Source organism: Mytilus galloprovincialis, chromosome 7 (genome assembly GCF_965363235.1).
Source record: "Mytilus galloprovincialis chromosome 7, xbMytGall1.hap1.1, whole genome shotgun sequence".
Classification (NCBI taxonomy): domain Eukaryota; kingdom Metazoa; phylum Mollusca; class Bivalvia; order Mytilida; family Mytilidae; genus Mytilus; species Mytilus galloprovincialis.
In genome coordinates this window covers 12914255-12933900 of record NC_134844.1, presented here as the reverse complement: position 1 = coordinate 12933900, position 19646 = coordinate 12914255, and the positions used below count along the sequence as shown (strand labels likewise).

Sequence of the window (19646 nt, the reverse complement as noted above, 5' to 3'; positions counted from 1 at the left end):
GTTATTGTCTTACATACAAAGACAATATTATCTAAAGCTTTGTCCGCAGGAAATACAATCAAATATCCGTTATTTATATTGTGTGTCCGACATTTGTTTTTATGTATGCGGTTAGCTTTACTTAGAAAAAAAACTTCCGATGTTGTCTACTTAACACGCAAAAGAGTTACTTTCGATCGTCTTGAATCACCATTATTTCATCTGCAAGGGTTGGTCGGAAGTCGTCACAGCTTTACAAGGATGAACAAAACATACAAAAAGAAAATACCTGTACCAAGTCAGGAATATGACAGTTGTTATCACTTTGTTTAACAGTTCACAAGAAATGGACCAACAAAAAATCGATTGGGCAATTGCACATTTATTTTAAACGTTTTCTTGAAATTACTTTTTTCGATAACTTATTAACAGACTTTTGAATTGTTACAGTACTGAATAATTTATTATTTTGGGGAAACTCAATGTAACTTAATATGATTCTGTTTACTTACAGAGAACTTTCAATTCAACAACGTCCTCAGAATTCCCAATGGTATTTACCAATTTACATGTGTAATTTCCGGCATCATTCTTGCCAATTTTCTTAACAGTCAGAGACGGTATACTTAGTGTACTGACACTATATTTATCGGCCCGATACAGCCTCTGATTTGTTGTGCCTTTCAGCCAGTATAGATCTTGATTATTCGGGTCAGTCTTTATGAGACATTCTAGAGTTATATCGTGTCCTTCTATGGCGACATAATAGTCCTTCAAAATTGTTGCCTGAGGTATATCTACAAAGCAATGAGAAATATTAAAAAAACGCCAAAATACGTCCATAGTTTCTTATTCAAACCTTTCTGAAAAGAAAATGCAACTGGTGATATCTGTTTCAAAGCACTGTAGGAATATTGTTTGTTCGCCTGAATTAGTCCCCTTAGTTCAAGTATTCACTAGTCTGAGTTTGTTTTAAAGTAAAATAACTTTTTATCAAACCGACTTCACAAAAATCATTCTTATTTTGACCGTCAGATTTATTTTAAATGAAATACCAGTGCTTAACTTCCAAATAACGCGTCATTTCCTCCTATTTACTTTGATTCAATTTTTTACATCATCTCAGTTTTTAAGTTTAGATACTACAGTAAAAATGTTCCAGACAATATTAAAATGGTCAACATTTTTGAATGAGAAGATCATTCATTTGGAGCTTTTAAATTGAATTTATATATAGTATGAAATTCAAAACAGTGTGGCTGTGGCCATTGATTGACACATTAAATTCATCCATTGACTGGGACAATTTACGTGGACGTTTACAAGTCTGTAAAGACCACTGTTCACGACGTACCTACGATAGACATTTAAACTGTGGAGTCACCAAAGGTTTCTTAACGCCTTTAATTATAAAGTAATTCGAAAAAATAATCAGGAATAACCTTTATGTTTTGATTTATATAATTGGTATAAATCAAAACATCGTGTTATTTCTGATTAATTTTTTCGAATTACTTTATTGAGGTGTTGAGAACCTTTGGTGACCCCATAGTTTAAGTGTCTTTAAAAAGTACATAGTGATCAGTGGTCGTTACATCAAACGTTCACCTAAATTGTCCCAGTCAATGGATGAATTGAATGTGTCAATCAATGGCCACAGCCACACTGTTTTGAATTTCATTCTATTTTGATATTGCAATTAAGTGATTGATTATGACGAGGATGTGAAGTAGACCCACAAAACTTAACAATAACTAAAGTTATTGAATATGTTTCTTTTTCAATTTTCAATTTAATATTACTTTTTTTTGTTCTGAATTTATTTAAAGTTTCACTTTTTAAAATAGGTGTGTCAAAAGTGTGTTTCCAGAGTTAAATTCACAAACAAAACCGATCAATTCAGAATTATAAGCCTATTTCTATAAGTAAGGAGTCATTAAACCTAAGGGCAACTAAAAGATAGCCAAATTCCTGTATTTTATTATTTATTAACAGTGAATTAAGTAAAGTATGTTATGCATCATATCAGTACAACTAGTACTGTACTAACTATTTAGCTGATGATACACTAGGTCGTTAGCAGTCAACCTGCATGGACACCATTTTAGTAAATGAGAAGAAGAAAAAAAACACGTCCGAAGTGCTTCTTGAAAATTAAAAAAAAGATTTTGTAACAATATAAATCACTAGAGCCTAATAACAACGCTCAACAGAACTAACTAAAGGGCAAGGTACTCTTGCAAGATATGTTTGTAAACTAAAACAATTTTTTTTTTAAATGTGAATTTGTATACATCTATGTTGAGGAGACCAATACGTACCCTCTGGCTGTTCGCAATCCTTTTTTAACAGATAAAAGATTAAATTAAATTATAAAAGATAACTACAAAATGTACTTTAATGTTACATCAAACAGTTTTAAGTTTATTCTATTTTCTGTTTGTAATAAGTATGCTCTATATTTTTAACAAGGACAAATTTACCAGGATATCTTTTAGTAGTTGTATTTGGCTTAGAACTAGCTGTCTGTAACGGAGAGTTCTCTCAGATCTGTCGATTGTGTCTTTTTTGTTGTGAAAGATGTATAAATTCCCTGCAATGTCCGATAAATGTTTGTGCAAGATATTTTTCTGCATTGTGTCGATCTAATCACTCATTTTTTTAATGATTTTTACAGTTAGCTATAGATGGAGGGTTTAGTATCAGCAATAAAATAAATAAAATTGAGAATGGAAATGGGGAATGTGTCAAAACGACAACAAACCGACCATAGAGCAGACAACAGCCGAAGGCCACCAATGGTTACGTGCCTGTCTATAGTAAAAAGCCTGCAGTTCATTGGTTGTCGTTGGTTCGTGTCTGTCATATTTGTATTTTTCGTAAATTGTTTTGTAATAAACACACCGTTTGTCTTCTCCATTGAGTTTTTCATATTTTGCATATATTCTAGCTTTAGATAGTATTTAGAAGTATATTTTGTAAATAAGTCCTGTTTATTCGTATTTTACTCATAAATGGACTAAGACTTTCTGTCTGTTACCATTACGTTAACTCTCTGCTTATAAAAATAAAAAATATTATAATAACTCTTAAACTATCCTGGATGTGTACCAAACTTGGACAGAAGCTTGTTTATGATCAAAAGCTAATATCTACAAATCTAGGAAATTTTGTGAAAATGTTTTTTTTTATGTTTTTCCGTATATTACTAGTTCGTCTTCCAGTTAACATTACGTACACAGCCTGCAGTTAAATCTTTATAAACATTTACTAGATTCAAAAATCATCTTGGAACATGGCCAGAAATTTCATATTCAAACGAAAACGTTTTAATATTTCTTTTTCCATTTTTGTTTAACCTGCAACTGACGACACACTAGCTCCGCGGAATTTTTTAAAGTTACATATTTGTATGTTCTTTGTATCAATCTGATGACTAAAATCCGTTTTAAAGTAAGCGTCTTTATCATTTAGTCTCTGGTAGAGAGCTGACTCATTGCCAATCATACCACACCTTCTAATTTTCATATTTGATGAGAAGTTTGATATCATTTACCCTTTATGTATTTCAACTCAATACTTTTTTACAGGGATATTATATAAGTACAGAATTGATCACCATGTTTGGAGAAATATTAATATAAAAAGAGGAGATGTTGACTGATTTCAAATGCGACAACCATCCAACAAAAAACAAAAGGAATATATTCACTACTCTATGTCAAAGTATAGACTTCAACAATGAGTAGAGTCCAAACTATATAGAAAGATATTAAAGATGAAATAATATAAAACAATTAAAGATAAAAGCCACGGATTTATGAAGAAAATTATACTAAGTCAACGGAAAGATTTGTGCCAGATAGGCATCACCACTGAATTACAGGCTCCTGACTTGAAACAGACACATGTCGGGGCATTTTATAGTTGATTATGCTGTATGAGCTTTGTTCATTTTTAAAGGCCGTGTGGTGACCTATAATTGTAAATATCTGTGTCAGTTGGTGTAGAGTTGTCTTATTGGCAATCGTACCCCATCTTTTTTTTTTATTCATACACATTGTGTGACTTTATTGTCACATTTCTGTCTTAGCTTTCACTGTCATCATTTTCATCATGGCGTTGTAAAGAAAACGCATTAATGTTATATTTAAAAAAAAAAAAACATGTTCATATGAACGAATGTAATAACAAAAATACCGAACTCTATAAGCTAAATGGAAATACTATTCTCACTTCCTGTAATCAACGTTGTCCATGCCTTTGCTGTACCGTGTGCATTCTTGGCATTACATGTATATACACCGCTGTCGGAATCCTTTACACTTATAATGCTGAGATTAGGGTTTAGTATATTCCCGCCACTGTATCTTCGTGTGTCAGTTATAACTTGTACTTGGTTATCAGTCCACCATAACTCACTTATTCCTGGGTTACTTTGAATATTGCAGATAAATGTGACTGTTGCTCCGATTTGAACAGCATATGATGGATCAGAGACTGAAACCTGTGGTTTGCCTGACAAAAATTTAGCGATTTTCAAAAAATGTAGGTAGATATTGCAAATAAAAATAAAAAATAGCATTTTTAAATCTTTAGTTAAAATAAGAATTCCGTGATATATTCATCAACAATAATATCTCTTCATTTTGTAGCAGCGGTGATAATTGTAAGAACATTGTGTTTATGCATCTCAGTCATTCGGTCCCCGGTGGATACACATAGTTGCCTCATTGAAAATCACACCGCATGCCTCTTCACAAAACTCTGGTTCATTATATTTTGGCTTAGACACATACAACGTTTTATATAGAATTCCATTATATTAACGAGTACCTGAGAAAAAAGGACTTTGTTATCTGAGTAACCTGTTAGTATATCCAATAGTCACTAACACACAATGTAACTAATAGTATACATACAGCTGTGATACAAGTAGTCGACGTTTAACTAAGACGTTATAATCAATAATTGCTTCAGAAAAAGTTACCTTCAATACCATTAGACAAAATATTTTGGACACATCATGTACGTTCTGTAATGCAGTTTTTCACTGCTTAAATCGTCGTAAAAGTAGAGTAAAAAAAATTGAGAATGGAAATGGGGAATATGTCAAAAAGACAATAACTTGTTCAAAGAGCAGATGCCAGCCAAATGTAACCAATAGGTCTTCACAACCCTCCATAAGAGACCAAATGACACAGAAATTAACAACTATAGGTCACCGAAAGGCCCTCAACAATGAACAAAACCCATACCGCATAGTCAGCTATTAGAGGCCCCGATATGGCAATGTAAAAAATATCAAACGAGAAAACTAACGGCCTTATCTATGTACAAAAAATGAACGAAAAACGAAAGTTTGTAAATTACCGAACTTTTATCAAAAGTTCAGGTGAAAAAAAAAGCATTGAACATATGACAACTTATTCCACACATAGATGATGTTTATCTATAAATGCACAGTTTTGTCCCTTTAACATCGTATTTTCTAATGCCCATTTCATTATCCTGTATTGTTAAAAGGAAGTAAATAAAGATGACTGGCGCCACCTAGATTTTACATCTAAGATAATAGGTAGAAGTAAATTTATTTTCTGCTGCCTTGGTAATTAGAAATTAAAATTGAAATAGTGAGAAATGGGTGTTGGCCATTGGTGTAGAAATAGCGAGAAATTTAGAGAAAACTCTCTAAGACGAGCAACATTTTCTGTGCCAAATTAAGCAAGGGGTGTTCTTCATTCATACTATTTCGAAAATTCCGGAACCGTTGAGTATCCTTAAAAAATGCCATTTTTCTATCAAAAAAGCTGCGGCACTATATGTGTTTGACCATTGCAATTACACCCACAGGTGATGATAATTCAGAATTCGATGTTTTGTTCAATGGATCTTTGATAGTGAAAAGGCAGGACCAAATAAGGCTACCATTGTCGCCTATGTAAATAATTACTTCCTTGTAACCGTATATTTATAACATCTGTTTTGTTTTTTCCAATAATACAGAAAACATTTCAATTTCCAATGACAACTTTTACTGGTGCTTATTTTTCTAAATCAAACAAAGTTGTCACCTCCTTTTATTTTTTAGTGTTTTCACTTACCAAACACAGAAATCTGTATGTATTTTCCAACGTTGTTAGGATACGTCGATGATTCACATCTGTAACGTCCATCATCGTTGTACTGTAAAGTTAATATAGTCAGTTTAAGAGAGTTTGTTCCAATATATTTACTATAAGGATATGATATAAAATATTGATTGCCATTTTTTCGCCAGTTGAAAGTATGGTCTGTCGTTCCTAAATCACACCCAAGCGTCAAAGAACCGTTTAATCTACCTATTAAAGAAAATAAACATGATAATGTACTGATTATAGAATATTTAAATCATGAATATAACTGTGAGTGAAGTCACAAAATGATATGCACAGTACCAAAAAGTCAACTACATGTATATCCTATTTAGCTTGTTCGAATAGAAAGATATTCCTTATACATTTCATTGAGTAGTGTTCTAGAATTATGGAATATATATCCGTTCACCTGATTAGGGGTAGGTTGCGCTTACAAAAGCATCATTTATATAAGTATGTTAAATTGTCTCCCAAGTCACATTTATAACCAGAAATCGTATTGTGTATGCACATCTTAATTTAGAATAGTGTTCAAAGTGTGTTAAGTTTCACAAATTTCATTTTAATCGTACAGGACAACTGTTGTACTTTACAAGGCACTTGGACAGACAAATAGACAGAAGACAAAAAACGGACAAACTGATTGCATCTAAGGTAAACATTTCCTCAAAGATTACTTTAATAGTTAGAACTTAAATTTTTTTAATTTATCAACAGAGAGTACAAGAACAGAATTTTAAAAATCATGTCAGTATATCAGCACTGACTACCTAGCTTCGATACCCTAGGTGACTAACATTGATATACATTTAATTCTTGATATTAGCACCCAGTCTATCAAGGAACAATGCAAAAGGCTTATTAGTGTGTCAACAAGACACGTCAACCAATTGAAATGAAATTTTGCACATATGTTATGATAATAAATAGAAAAAAATGCTTAAAGTAACGAAAATTGTAAATCAATATCATTCGAAATTTGACCAAATGTAAATATAGTTTAGAATATTACTTCATTTTGGGGCTTGTTGGTTTAAACAATGCATTGTTAGCATTTGTGTTTTTTTCAAAAAAATAATGTTATTGTCATTCCGTACAGTATTACGCTGACATCTATTCCGTATACAAATGTTGGAGAATTGTGACTGAACCCAGTGCCCATACCCGCGACATACCTATTTAGGAATAGATAAACTTCGGCAATAAAACCCAAATAAATGAGCACTAAATATTAGGTCGATTTTAGGTTACAAGTGACGTTACGCACGGTATTCGGTCTATTTTTAATTTGACCATTTCTTGATGCATAAGTAGGACAAAAACAAATCAATTCTGCGTTTTATAAAATAAATACTTGTCTGGATTCATTATTTGAATCGAAATTAAATAAAACCTGATTTTAAAATATTTTTTTGTTATGTATAATTACATAATTAAGCAAAAAATTCGTGTTCATAATGCCATTTTTGCCGTGTAAGACGTAACAACAAATAACTAACCATCCAAGTATAAACGAAGAAAAAATACTAACTACTGAATGGAATTCGATGAAAGGAGTAGGTCCAGTAAGACCCCTTTTTGGCCCCAAAATATAGCAGTTTTACAAAATTGTTAAAATGTAAACTTTTAGTTATTTATTGGACAGTTGCATGGTTCTCCTACATAAATATGGGCTGTTTTTGACAATACAATGCACATATATCGGATACTAGCACCATTAAGTCATGCTAAATTACTGAAATCTTCACAATTCTAGCATTTTAGTTAAATTGTAGACAGTTTTCGTGTGAAAGGAAAGTGGCCGCATTCGTGTTCATCCTTAATATTGAAATGTAAGTTGTATTTTATGATAATACATACCATATATAAAGGTTGAGGATGAACACGGATGCGGCCACTTTCATTTTTTACTAAAATCATCTGAAAAGTGACATTTTCGGCATATTTGGTATATTTTTCATATTTGAGCTTGAATCGGGTTGTTTTTAATGACTAAATCAGTTAAAATCTTTCACATAAATTAATTGATTCAAATGAAATAGACACTTAAGTTTCAAAATCTTTCGTGTGATGAACCTGAAATTTGAGGCCAAAATCGGTCCTTACCGGACCTACTCCTTTGTACAGGTGGGATATAATATGATCATATTCATGATGTGAAACGGTCACGATAAATATTATGTCAGTTCGCAATTTAGCGGTCATTTTCGAAATTCCATAGAGCTGTAAGATTTGAAAATTCAAGTATACAAAAATGAAAGCAACCACTTCGATATAATAATATTTTCACATAAATTATAGAAAAGGTTCGCCACCTCTACATGAAAATGTGATTTTATTGAATTTTACGAAAACATTTTTATTTCTAACATAACTTCTCTCATTTTATTTTTTTTCAGTATTTTCCGTGTCTCCCTTAAATGTTACCATAGAGCCATTGTTCAAGTTTTTTTTCAGGACCATGATAATTAAGGTTATTTCATATCGGTTGACAATAAGATTCTCTTATTGGATTAAAAGAGGTCACATGACATTCATTATTCTTCAGTAATAAATTCCATAGGTCATTAACAGAAAAAACGGACCAGAAAACCGGTCGTTAACGAAGTTTTACATGATAACGACCGGTGGGGCGTGGTTTCCGTCTGATAATGACCGTTAGGGCGTGGTTTCCGTCTTATAATGACCATTGGGGCGTGATGTCTCTGTTAATGGTCAATGGGGCGTGGTTTCTCTGTTTAGAGAGATGTACCTTTTATAAAACATGTTCCTGTTTTTAATATTGTATTTAAGTTGTTGAATTGTTTATTATATGTTTTCGTTAATTATAAAATTAAAGATAACTTGATTAAGTATTTATAAACTGAAAAAATATCACTAAGATGAATTGCAGTATTACTACAACTGGTCTTCACTCTTTGCCATAGGAATCGTACAACTACTCGAGTTCGCTGTAGGCATTTTGAATTTATGAGAATTTTCCAAAACATGGTTTCTCAGTGAAATAAACATAATAGTTCTTGAAAAACTGGTCATTATCGTGATATATGAACTGCCCGTAGGACAGTGGTATTGACTGCGACAGCGATTATCACTATCTTAGTCAATACCACTGTCCTGTGGGCAGTCCATATATCACGATAATGACCAGTTTTTCAAGAACTATTATATAAGTATTTAATCATAAGAAATACGGTGTTAGGGGAGATAGCTCTTACAAAGTAAAACAAAAATTGGCGAAAAGAAGAAAAAGTCTAAATAATAATTAGAACAAAATCATAGGATCTTTCTTCGAAAAATACGAAAGACTTGTAACAATTATAAAAATAATAATAATAATAAGAAGAAATACAATAACATTAAAGGTGAAAAGTAAGACCATACTTATAAAACGAAATGCAATAAGGTCTTTCTATAGAAAGAATAGACCTCAATCGTTCAGAGATAAAATGACAGAATTTCAAACGATTAAAGTTCAAAATAGTTACTTTCGGTTCCCGTGACCTCAAATCATTTGCAACTAAACTAATTAAAATCTTATTATTTTGTAAACATTGAATTTTTGTCTTCTCTTGATTGTATTCGAAGACATTTTTTTTTCTTTCGTTTTATGGGACCTTTTAACAATCAAACTATCATTCGAGATTTATCATGCTTAAAATCAATAACACTGCAATAGTGCGAAGGGAAAACAGTGATACAAAAATAAAACAAGAGTGGAAGGAGGATTTGATTGACTGAATTTGTTGTGTGTAATCAATTGAACGTTCTGGATTCGTAATAAGATGAAATATATTTTTATCTAAAATGATAGCAACAAAGGGATATGTCATGAATGTTAAACATTTTCCTAAATATAATAGAAGGAATTTTTAGCTGCAGTATAAAAACAAAATATGGTCAATGTCAGGAAACTGTCTTTTGTATCGGGCACACATCTGTTGAAGGGCTTGTTAAACTTGCAACATAATATAAGACTCATAAATACAAAAAAGTATATCATTTCCTCAAATTGACCTTATCTGATAAATAAATTTTCTAAACATCAAACCATTAGAAACTCTTGCATATGACTTTTAAGATCAATTTCTCTGTCCCGACACTTAACATTTTTACCTGAACATGGTATAGATGAACACTTTTCCGCTTCATATGAAACACCAGTACATTGTTTGCTATCTAATGCTACACATGTACTACATTGCTTACACAAACGATGACGTAATCTAGTTCCGTATCCACAATTTACGGAGCATGGATTCCAAGATAGCCAGTTAGTCCATTCTAAAAATGAAATCGACAATAAAGTGTACATGTCAGAGTTAAATTAAAACAAAAAACAAGAATGTGTCCATAGTACACGGATGCCCTATCGGCACTATCATTTTCTATGTCAGTAGATCGTGAAAATTTGGTTGAAGCTCTAATTTGACATGTTTCAAGTTGATTGGACTTCAACTTCATCTTCATCAAAAACTACCTCGACCAAAAACTTTAACCTGAACAAACGGACGGACGAACGAACGCGCAGACCAGAAAACTTAATGCCCATAAATTGGGCATAACAATGTGTTCGCTTGAACTCAGGTGTTTGATAAAGTTTTTGTTGTCTACAGCATTACTGAATGGGCTTATTCAGCGAAAACTATTATATTCACGTGACTAAAATCGTGCTTCCTTTTTGTTGTCGTTTAGTTTTTCGTTACAGATATATTCAACATAAATAATAGTCAATCAGATCAATATTCAACAAAGACACTCAAGAAAGTTTTAGAACAATACATATAATTAGAATAACTATGGAAAGACCAAAAAGATATCTAAAGCATGATAAGTGAACAGCTGGCAAATAAATTGTCAGGGACCGCTCAAATGACCGCCAGACTCCATTGTTCACACTAGGCCACTATTCGCAATACGATCTCTGAAAAAACAAATTTTGACGCTCGTAGTGTGATTGTGTAGTTACATAAGATTGTGGGACGGTCGTGGTGAGGTCTTCATGATCGTGGACAACTTTGAACATGTTCGAAATAATCGTGGTGCATGCATAGTCGTGGCAAAATAAGGTCGTAGTAGACGCGTTGTGAGTGCGCAGTAAGGGCGTGGTAGTATCGAAAAGATCGCCTTACCATTGCAGCTAGAGCGTAGCGAAAGCCCGATTCTAGTTGGAGAGACTGCGAATGAGTGGAATTTAAAATTGTATTACATCAATATGTTTACTCTTGGCTGGCATAAACACAAATCGCTTTGCGATTACTTGAAGTTTGTTTATCATTATAGAAATAGACGTATTATGTACTAATTCATTTCTAAAGTATATTCAAAATGGGTTATTCGAATATCCACAACAGTCATTCATTTATTGAAAGAAGAATCAAGAGTTTTTAGTCAGATTTTAAGCGTTTACACCATTTTTACGGTACAATAAAAGAGCGTCTTTCGTTACCCGACGACCCTGTTTCCAACCTAATTTAGGTGGAGGACAATTTTTTGGTACTTGTTATCCAAATATTCTTAACGTCTAGGTATTGACCGATCTTGTCTCTGAAAAAAGTCCTCTATACTATACCGCAATATATTACAAGACAGCTAGCTTGCAATTATTGAAAAAAAGTATTGCCTGCTTAGAACTTATATTCTGTTTTCTCGGTTGTCTATCCCACTAAAACTTGTTACGGGTGTTAATCTTCATTTGTTCTCGTAATCATTCGTAGCATGCTTCTCCAAATATGTCTACCATTACTTTTTTGTATACCCACAACCGATTGATAATATAAGTATCTCGGTAATTGATTAATCAACAAAATATCCCCCCCCCCAAAAAAAAAAAAACCAAAAAAAAAACCAACAACAACAAAAAAACCTGATAGTTTTTGTCTGAATAAAACATATTATAAAGATACTTAGTAGTAAATTTGTAAATGAATATTCAGTGAAAAACTTCTAACAAGTGTTTTTGGGGTAGTGACTTTACGACTACGACTACGAGTTTTTATTTTTGACTCAAATTTCCCAATCCATCAATGTCAATAAGACTCTCTCTGGACTGTGACATATAAAGTGAGATTCATATGATTCCAAGAGAAACATTAATTGTTAGTATAAGATTTGACCATTTAGAAACTGAGATATGTATACAAGATAGTAAACTATCAAAGTGTCAATATGTTCCATCTGTATAATGGTTTATCGAAATAAATCCGGTTGGCATACTTGCGTACTGTTACCAACAAAAAATATAGGCGTGTGATACACCATTGTGTGATTAAATTTACTAAAATTTACTGCATAACTTCTTTTAGGGGATAAAATACGGAGAAATCAAATCTTTAAGACATTTTTAGAAATTGTAGGTTAAATACTTCGGGTTTGATTATGGTAAACAGTAATTATTTTTCAAAGACAAGTGAGTACCTGTGATTCAGTCTCAAGTGAGAGGTTTACATTTTGAATGGAAGTATCATTTAATAAATATATACAAGATAAGTTGCTGAAATAAATACTCTTTTGATATGATGAATTTTCCGTTATGCCGTTTATGATCTTTACTTTATTTGCGATTAAACAAAGCACACCATCCAATGGGTTACGTAAAACGTACATATGTAAAATGCAAAGACGCAAAAAAAAAACCAGTCGTTGACAACTATGACCTTCTTACAATTGTTACAATCTTTGTGCCATATTATTTGTTTTATTTGACAAAATGACGGACCTTAATGTTTTCCTGCTGCATAAAGGGATATTTAATTTGTAACATGTTCTTTCACACCGACCATGAGGGGGCTGTATAGCCAGTCAAGGTCGTGAAAATTTCATCATCATTATGAATAGATAACGAAATCAACATAAGTGTAGATAAAAAAAATATTTCAGCTTCTGTTTATCGCTATCAAATTTACAATTTGAAAAATAGATAATTTGGAAAAGAGGGACGAAAGATACCAGAGGGACAGTCAAACTCCAAAATCGAAAATAAACTGACAACGCCATGGCAAAAAATGAAAAAAAGACCAAACAGACGAAACATAAATACACATGACACAACATAGAAAAGTAAGGAATAAGCAACACGAACCCCAACAAAAACTAGCAGATCCTGCTCAACACGTGGCACTCGTCGTGTTGCACTTGTTATAACAAATCCGGTAAATATTCTAATTTTGTAGGTCACATTCATGAAAGGGGAGGGGATTGTAGTTACGACTTAAGGAACATATCCGATATCATTTGTGAAACGGTTATTCCATAACGGTGAACCAACTTGTGATGGCGTTCGTAAAATTTACGGAGGGATGATTTCAACTTCACCATTTGGAACTTTTGGTTTAATAGCATCCTTATGGGCAGCAACCCTCTATCAAGAAAATCATGATATGAGATGCAAGCACGGGAATATCGAATCAATTTGGGAGATATGTACTCCTTAGGCAGACGCTGCTGGAAAGTTGTACAACCTTAGATTACCTTTGCATCAAAGGTTTATACAGATGTAGGAATTCCAAAAGTGCATATTTTAACAAACATCCTGTGTACGCGTATCATCGGACATGCATGTCCTTAAAGATCTGCTTAATATTAAAACGATTGATAAATTTTATATAAATAATGCGAGTTGAATTGTAAATGGAATGAAAGATTAACTTGTTGTTTCTTTTAGCTTTACTTAATTCACCTGGGCAAACAGAAGTATGACAGTCATTGGTCTGCTGCGTGTCACCGCTACAAGGATTTCCACCACCGGATGCAGGGGGGTTATTGCATTTCCTGGTTCTAATGCGTTGGCCATTACCACACGTTACTGAACAACCATTCCACGGACTCCATTGTCCCCACTTTCCATGAACTACAAAATTTAGAATTTATTACGAGCTTTCAATATTTTATTCATCGCGTTTGCAGGAAAGAAATACAGAAAAATGTATGATATACCTTAATGCGACTTGATAAAATTGCAATAAAATCCCATTATAGTGGAGTGACAAATCAGGAAAAGTCGCTTATTTAAAGAGTTTAATGGATTGAAATACCTCACGACTGAAAATTCACATAAAGATAGAGTTAACATTATACTTTCATTTTAGCCCTATCGTAGAGTTTTCCCACGGTGCAGTTTTTTTGTAAAATAGCGTTAAAGTGTGTTTTTCGGATATTCGAATATTTTTCTTTTTTTTATTTCCAAACACGGGAACGCTTATGAAAATAACTGAATGAAGATTAAAAAATGGTATCAGATGAAAGAGTGATGCATCAGCCTTTATTTGACATCAAACTTCAATATCATATGAATATATAAATAAATTGAGTGAATTGGACGATTGTTAAAAGAATGTAACATTTTGTTCAATGTTACGTCTGTCAAAGTATATTACATATCTTATAAATATCATCAATCGTATATTTTCACAAAAAATAGTGCAACAACCAATACTTAAGAAGTTTTGATATATAAAAGATAGATAAAACCTACAAATCAACTTTTAAAAGCCTTTTTATAAAACTCATCACATAGCAGTATTACTACTCAATTTCCACCTCAAAAAGTCATGTGACGTTCCCTTCTCCTATTTCCCCCTGTCATATGAAATGCAATTAATTAAAGATGTTTTTTTTTTATGTTTTATAAAAAAGAATATATATATTTGTATCAATAGTTTTGTTTCTGCGCTTGAATAAATACAGATGCTAAATAATAATGTTCCAGAATATTTGTCAAATTTAATTCCCCCAAAAATACAAAGTATGACGGTCTATCCTCTACGCAATGGAAATGACATCATTATTCCATTCTGCAGACTAGCAGTAACAAATGATTCTTTTATTCCATCAACCATACGTCTTTGGAATAATCTTGATGATTCAACTCGTGATGTGGAATCAATTAATAAATTTAAAACTGAACTAAAAAACCGTTATCCTCAGAGTAACATATTTGTGTCGAAGCAATATGAATTTGGAATTCGAAAATTGAATATAATTCTCACTTAACTTCGATGTTTTGCATCATCCTTTAACTATGATCTATATAGGGTCAATATTATTTCTGACCCTTCTTGCCGCTGTGGTGTTAGTCGTCATGATTCCTATCATTTCTTTTTTAAATGAATATTATATTCAGACATACGAAATAAAATGTTTGAAAGTCTTCGCGGGCTTCCAAATGATTGTAAAATTAACATAGAACTTTGTCTTCTTTCTCTAGAGCAAAACCAAACCATTTTCAAAAATGTCTTCGAGTTTATTAAAAGTTCGGAAAGATTTCAAATTGTCTAGATAGCAAACTATCATCGCACACACATCATCATCCAAGTAAAATTCTTCCCCCTTGTTTTGTTTCTTTAATTTTTAATTTAATTTTTTGGATTTTTGTTTTCTAAATATTCATTTATTTAAAAGAAAAGAAAATTCTGCATTATTATTATTTTCTTTTTTTCAATTTCCCTTCTTTTGATCCATATTTATACATATAAATATACTAAGTAGATATACCATTCTATATATGCATGCTCATACATATATTTGTGTATTAAATGTATATTGCTATAATTGTAAAATGGATAAGACTTCATAAGTCTGTTTGACTTGTGTCTTATCCAATTTGTACATGGACTAATAAATTATGTTTAAACTAAACATAAGCTAAAGTTTACAACTTTTGAGGTGCTTTTATTCAGTTTTTAAAAATTTGCACCACTTTGGCACTCTACGACATGCTAGTCAAATGATATTATATGTATCTACAATATAAAACCATAATTAGCCATGAGGTATTTCGGTCTATTAAATTTTCAAATTTACACTATTTGTCACCGTACTATTAGCAGTATTTGCACTAATTAAAACGTCGCAATATTTTCTGAACAGATTCAGATTCAATATTTTATTAAAGTCTCACTACTTGCAATACATAAATATACAGTGCATACAGAGTATATACACAATATAAAACAGAAATACACAAATATACAATACATGTACCATTCTATTAAGAATTATGAGAGACTGTAAACATGGTAAAACAATTTCTATATAAAACTAGTTAAAAATTAAAATACATCATGATTATTAAAATAATTTCATTTTAAGAATATAAAATGGTATTGCTTCTACTTAAAATATCAAAACAGGTTTTGGCAACCATATCATAACAATTTATGTTTTTAAATAAATAAACAAATTTATCATCATCAGAGAAATCATTAAAATCTACATTATATTTCATAGCTTCGTTACATAGACAAAAGCGCAAATCTGCATGACCAGAAAGTTTCAATCTTCATGATGTGTTTGGTTATATTATTAATGACAAAACTCGACACAGTTTTTTTTAAATATTTTAGCTTTTCAAACTTGCTTTCTGATAGAATGTAAGACATTGATACAATTACATCTTTTATTTAGAATAATTGTTAAAAAAAAAACACTAAGAAATCAATTAAACTTCTTATCAATTACCCAAATTCATATTTGAGAAGAAAATGAGGTAAAAAATAAAAGGTTCGGGTTTAAATCGCTGTAAGTTCCATTGTTATAAAAAAGCACACATAAATTAAGGAAAAAAACCACTTCGATCCAATGTATTGCTGTTGCAAAATGTCGTAATAAAAATATTGGTGAATACTTTTTCTCAAAAACTCCTAATTTTGTTTGTCCACATTGCTTACTTAAATAATAAAAATGAAATTGAAAAAAGAAAATCTCTTCTTATAGTGAAACAAATAAGAGAAAAGGGAATATAAACTCATCTAAGCACATTATCGTTGTGTCACAAAAATGTTCATTCATCTCTAAGCAAAGTCATTATTTGTTTTAAATTTTATTTTCCTTATCCAATGAATGAAACATACGATTGCACTGTTAAATGTCTTTACACGAGCAACACGACGGGTGCCACACGTGAAGCAGGCTATGCTTATCAAATGATATCATGATCAATAAATGCAACAAATCATCTTCTAAGTTCACCTGCAACTACACGTTATTTTTTTTTTAATTCTATGGAAAATTTTACACCTTTCCGAACCAATTATTTACAAAATTGTAATCGATGTCTGGTGATCTCACAAGATGATTGGAAGATTTAAGGGTCATAACCTTTATCAGCTCAATATGAATCAAAATATGCTAACAGTGTTTAAAAAATTGACAACTTTGTTGAATATGGAAAGCACTCGACGGGGTTTTTCGTTTTACAAAGTCTTACATAGATACTCGTGGATTATTGAATTGATCCTATCTCGACAGTTGAATTATAAATGTTAAAATTCCTCGCCGAAGCTCGGAATTTAACCTTTCAATTGGATAAATTCGATTATCCACTCGTATAAATGTAAGAAACTTTATGTACTCAATGGGTTCGGAAAGGGATAAAATGTCCAAAGAATTAGAGTGTTTTTGTGTTGATCAATACACAGATTTATTGTCATAGTTGTTTAGAAAAGAATTCCGATCAACCAAATCCATGTTTAACTTGCAGTGGGATATTACCATTTGATCCGAGTTGAAGGAATCAATGTTACTTCAAAGTGAAAAAAAACATTTTATAGTTATCTAAGTTACCAGTATTATAATTTAGTACGCCAGACGCGCGTTTTGTCTACATAAGACTCATCAAAGACGCTCAGATCAAAACAGTTATAAAGCAAAACAAGTACAAAGTTGAACAGCCTAGAGGACCAAAAATTCCCAAAAGTTGTGCAAATATGGCTAAGATAATCTATGCCTGGGATAATAGTTTTTCAAAAAATTCAAAGTTTTGTAAACAGGAATGTTTTTAAAATGACTATATAATTGATATTCATGTCAACACCGGAGTGCTGACCACTGGGCTGGTGATACCCTCGGAGTTTACATTAAATGGGTACGTGAAACGTTAAATGCAAAGACATCATGAAAAAACCGAGAAGCACACAATTTAGGGTCCTTCAATGTGCAAATGTATTTTTTTGTTAGATGAATAAGGTAGATGTGATTATCTTTAAAGCGAAAAATTACTAGAAATGTTCTGTATTATAAAAACAAAAAGATGAGGTATGATTGCCATTGAGACATTTATCTGGAAGACTTTACAATTATAGTTCGTCTTACGGTCTTCAAAAATGAACAAAAACCACTCCGCATAGTCATTTATAAAAGACCCCGAAATGATAAATGTAAGACAGTATAAATGAGTAAACTAGCGTTCTGATTTATGTACAAAATAATGAACGAAAAACAATGCATACCAACATACATTAGAACGTTAGTTTTCCTGTACATGTTTGAATGCGTTTACACTAGTAATTGTTGTGGTTCTTTATAGCTTGCTGTTCGGTGTGAGACAAGGCTCCGTGTTGAAGGCAGTACTTTAACCTATAATGGTTTACTTTTACAACTTGGAGAGTTGTCTCATTGGCACCCATATCTCTCCTTTTATCTATGCAAATAATAAGAGATGTCCTAAATCTTAAAATGACTGGTGAAGTATCTGGTAAAGTATCTATTAATATCTGAGGGTTTGAAATCCATCTAAAACTAAATACAGTTAGTTTCATCCGGAATATACCATACTTAGCACTATTTAATTTACCTGGGCAAATACGTATTAAACAATAATTGCTCTGCTGCGTGTCACCGCTACATTGTAATCCACCATCGGATGGAGGGGGGTTATTGCACATCCTGGTTCTAAAGTGATATCCATTACCACATGTTTCTGAACAACCGCTCCACATACCCCATGTCCCCCAATTTCCATCTACTTGACCTGAAAATTTTGTAAATTTTTATTACGTATTATTTTGTTTTTCATTTGAAACACGGACATTGAACTATACAACGTGTTCTGTTTATTTCCAACTTGCTTCCCTAAAATTTAAGGTATTGCTACTATAAAATCTTTTTTTATAACAAAATATTTTTTACTCATTAAAACAATTTATAATTTCTATATATACTTGTGCTTGCAAAAAGAGACATAATTTGTTTCTTCTGGTTTCACAAAATTTCATTTTGGAATGCTGAATGACACTGATGCCGATCATATATATTGGCATTCTTTAAAAGATCCCGTCACTATGTTATTGCTCTATTATATGTCATTATGTTATAGTTCTATTATAAATTAGAAAATACTTTAAACGACAAACGACAAAATTATGTTTATCGAGTAGTGGTATTAACCATTTGTGGATTCTGATTAATTCTGCAGAACTTCTGGACAATTTTTAAATCTTGGTCTTTTTCTGAAATTAATTCTTACATACTTTTGATTTTTTAATCTTGTAGGCCAACATTCCCAAAGTGAAATTATAAAATTGATTTGTGTAAACATTGAACAACAAAAAAATTCTGTGTGACGTATACAATTTTCTGACGTCAGACATAAAGATTGTGTTTTTAATTTGATAGATGCTTTTAATTAGTGTTTTTTTTGTAAAATTGTTTGTTTTAAGATTGTAACACAGTGATGACTGCTGCACCAATATTTTGACTATTTTATTTATTGTGTCTGTTTTGTTCACGCATCGTTTTAAATAAAACGGAATT

The 19646-nt window shown here is 31.8% G+C and overlaps 1 protein-coding gene across 1 annotated transcript in view; it reads right to left on the bottom strand.

Moving 5' to 3' along the window:
• The window catches only part of LOC143084131 (uncharacterized), a 42348-nt gene extending 23492 nt beyond the window's left edge, over window positions 1-18856 (bottom strand). Inside the window, exons 1-6 of the mRNA XM_076260540.1 lie at window positions 18688-18856; window positions 13795-13965; window positions 10233-10400; window positions 6084-6320; window positions 4216-4497; window positions 492-776 (exon numbers count right to left, since the gene is read on the bottom strand). Coding sequence (XP_076116655.1) covers window positions 492-776; window positions 4216-4497; window positions 6084-6320; window positions 10233-10400; window positions 13795-13965; window positions 18688-18832 — 1288 coding nt within the window. The 5' untranslated portion in view covers window positions 18833-18856. The remainder of the gene's footprint in view (window positions 1-491; window positions 777-4215; window positions 4498-6083; window positions 6321-10232; window positions 10401-13794; window positions 13966-18687) is intronic.
• Between the last annotated feature and the right edge of the window lie 790 nt (window positions 18857-19646).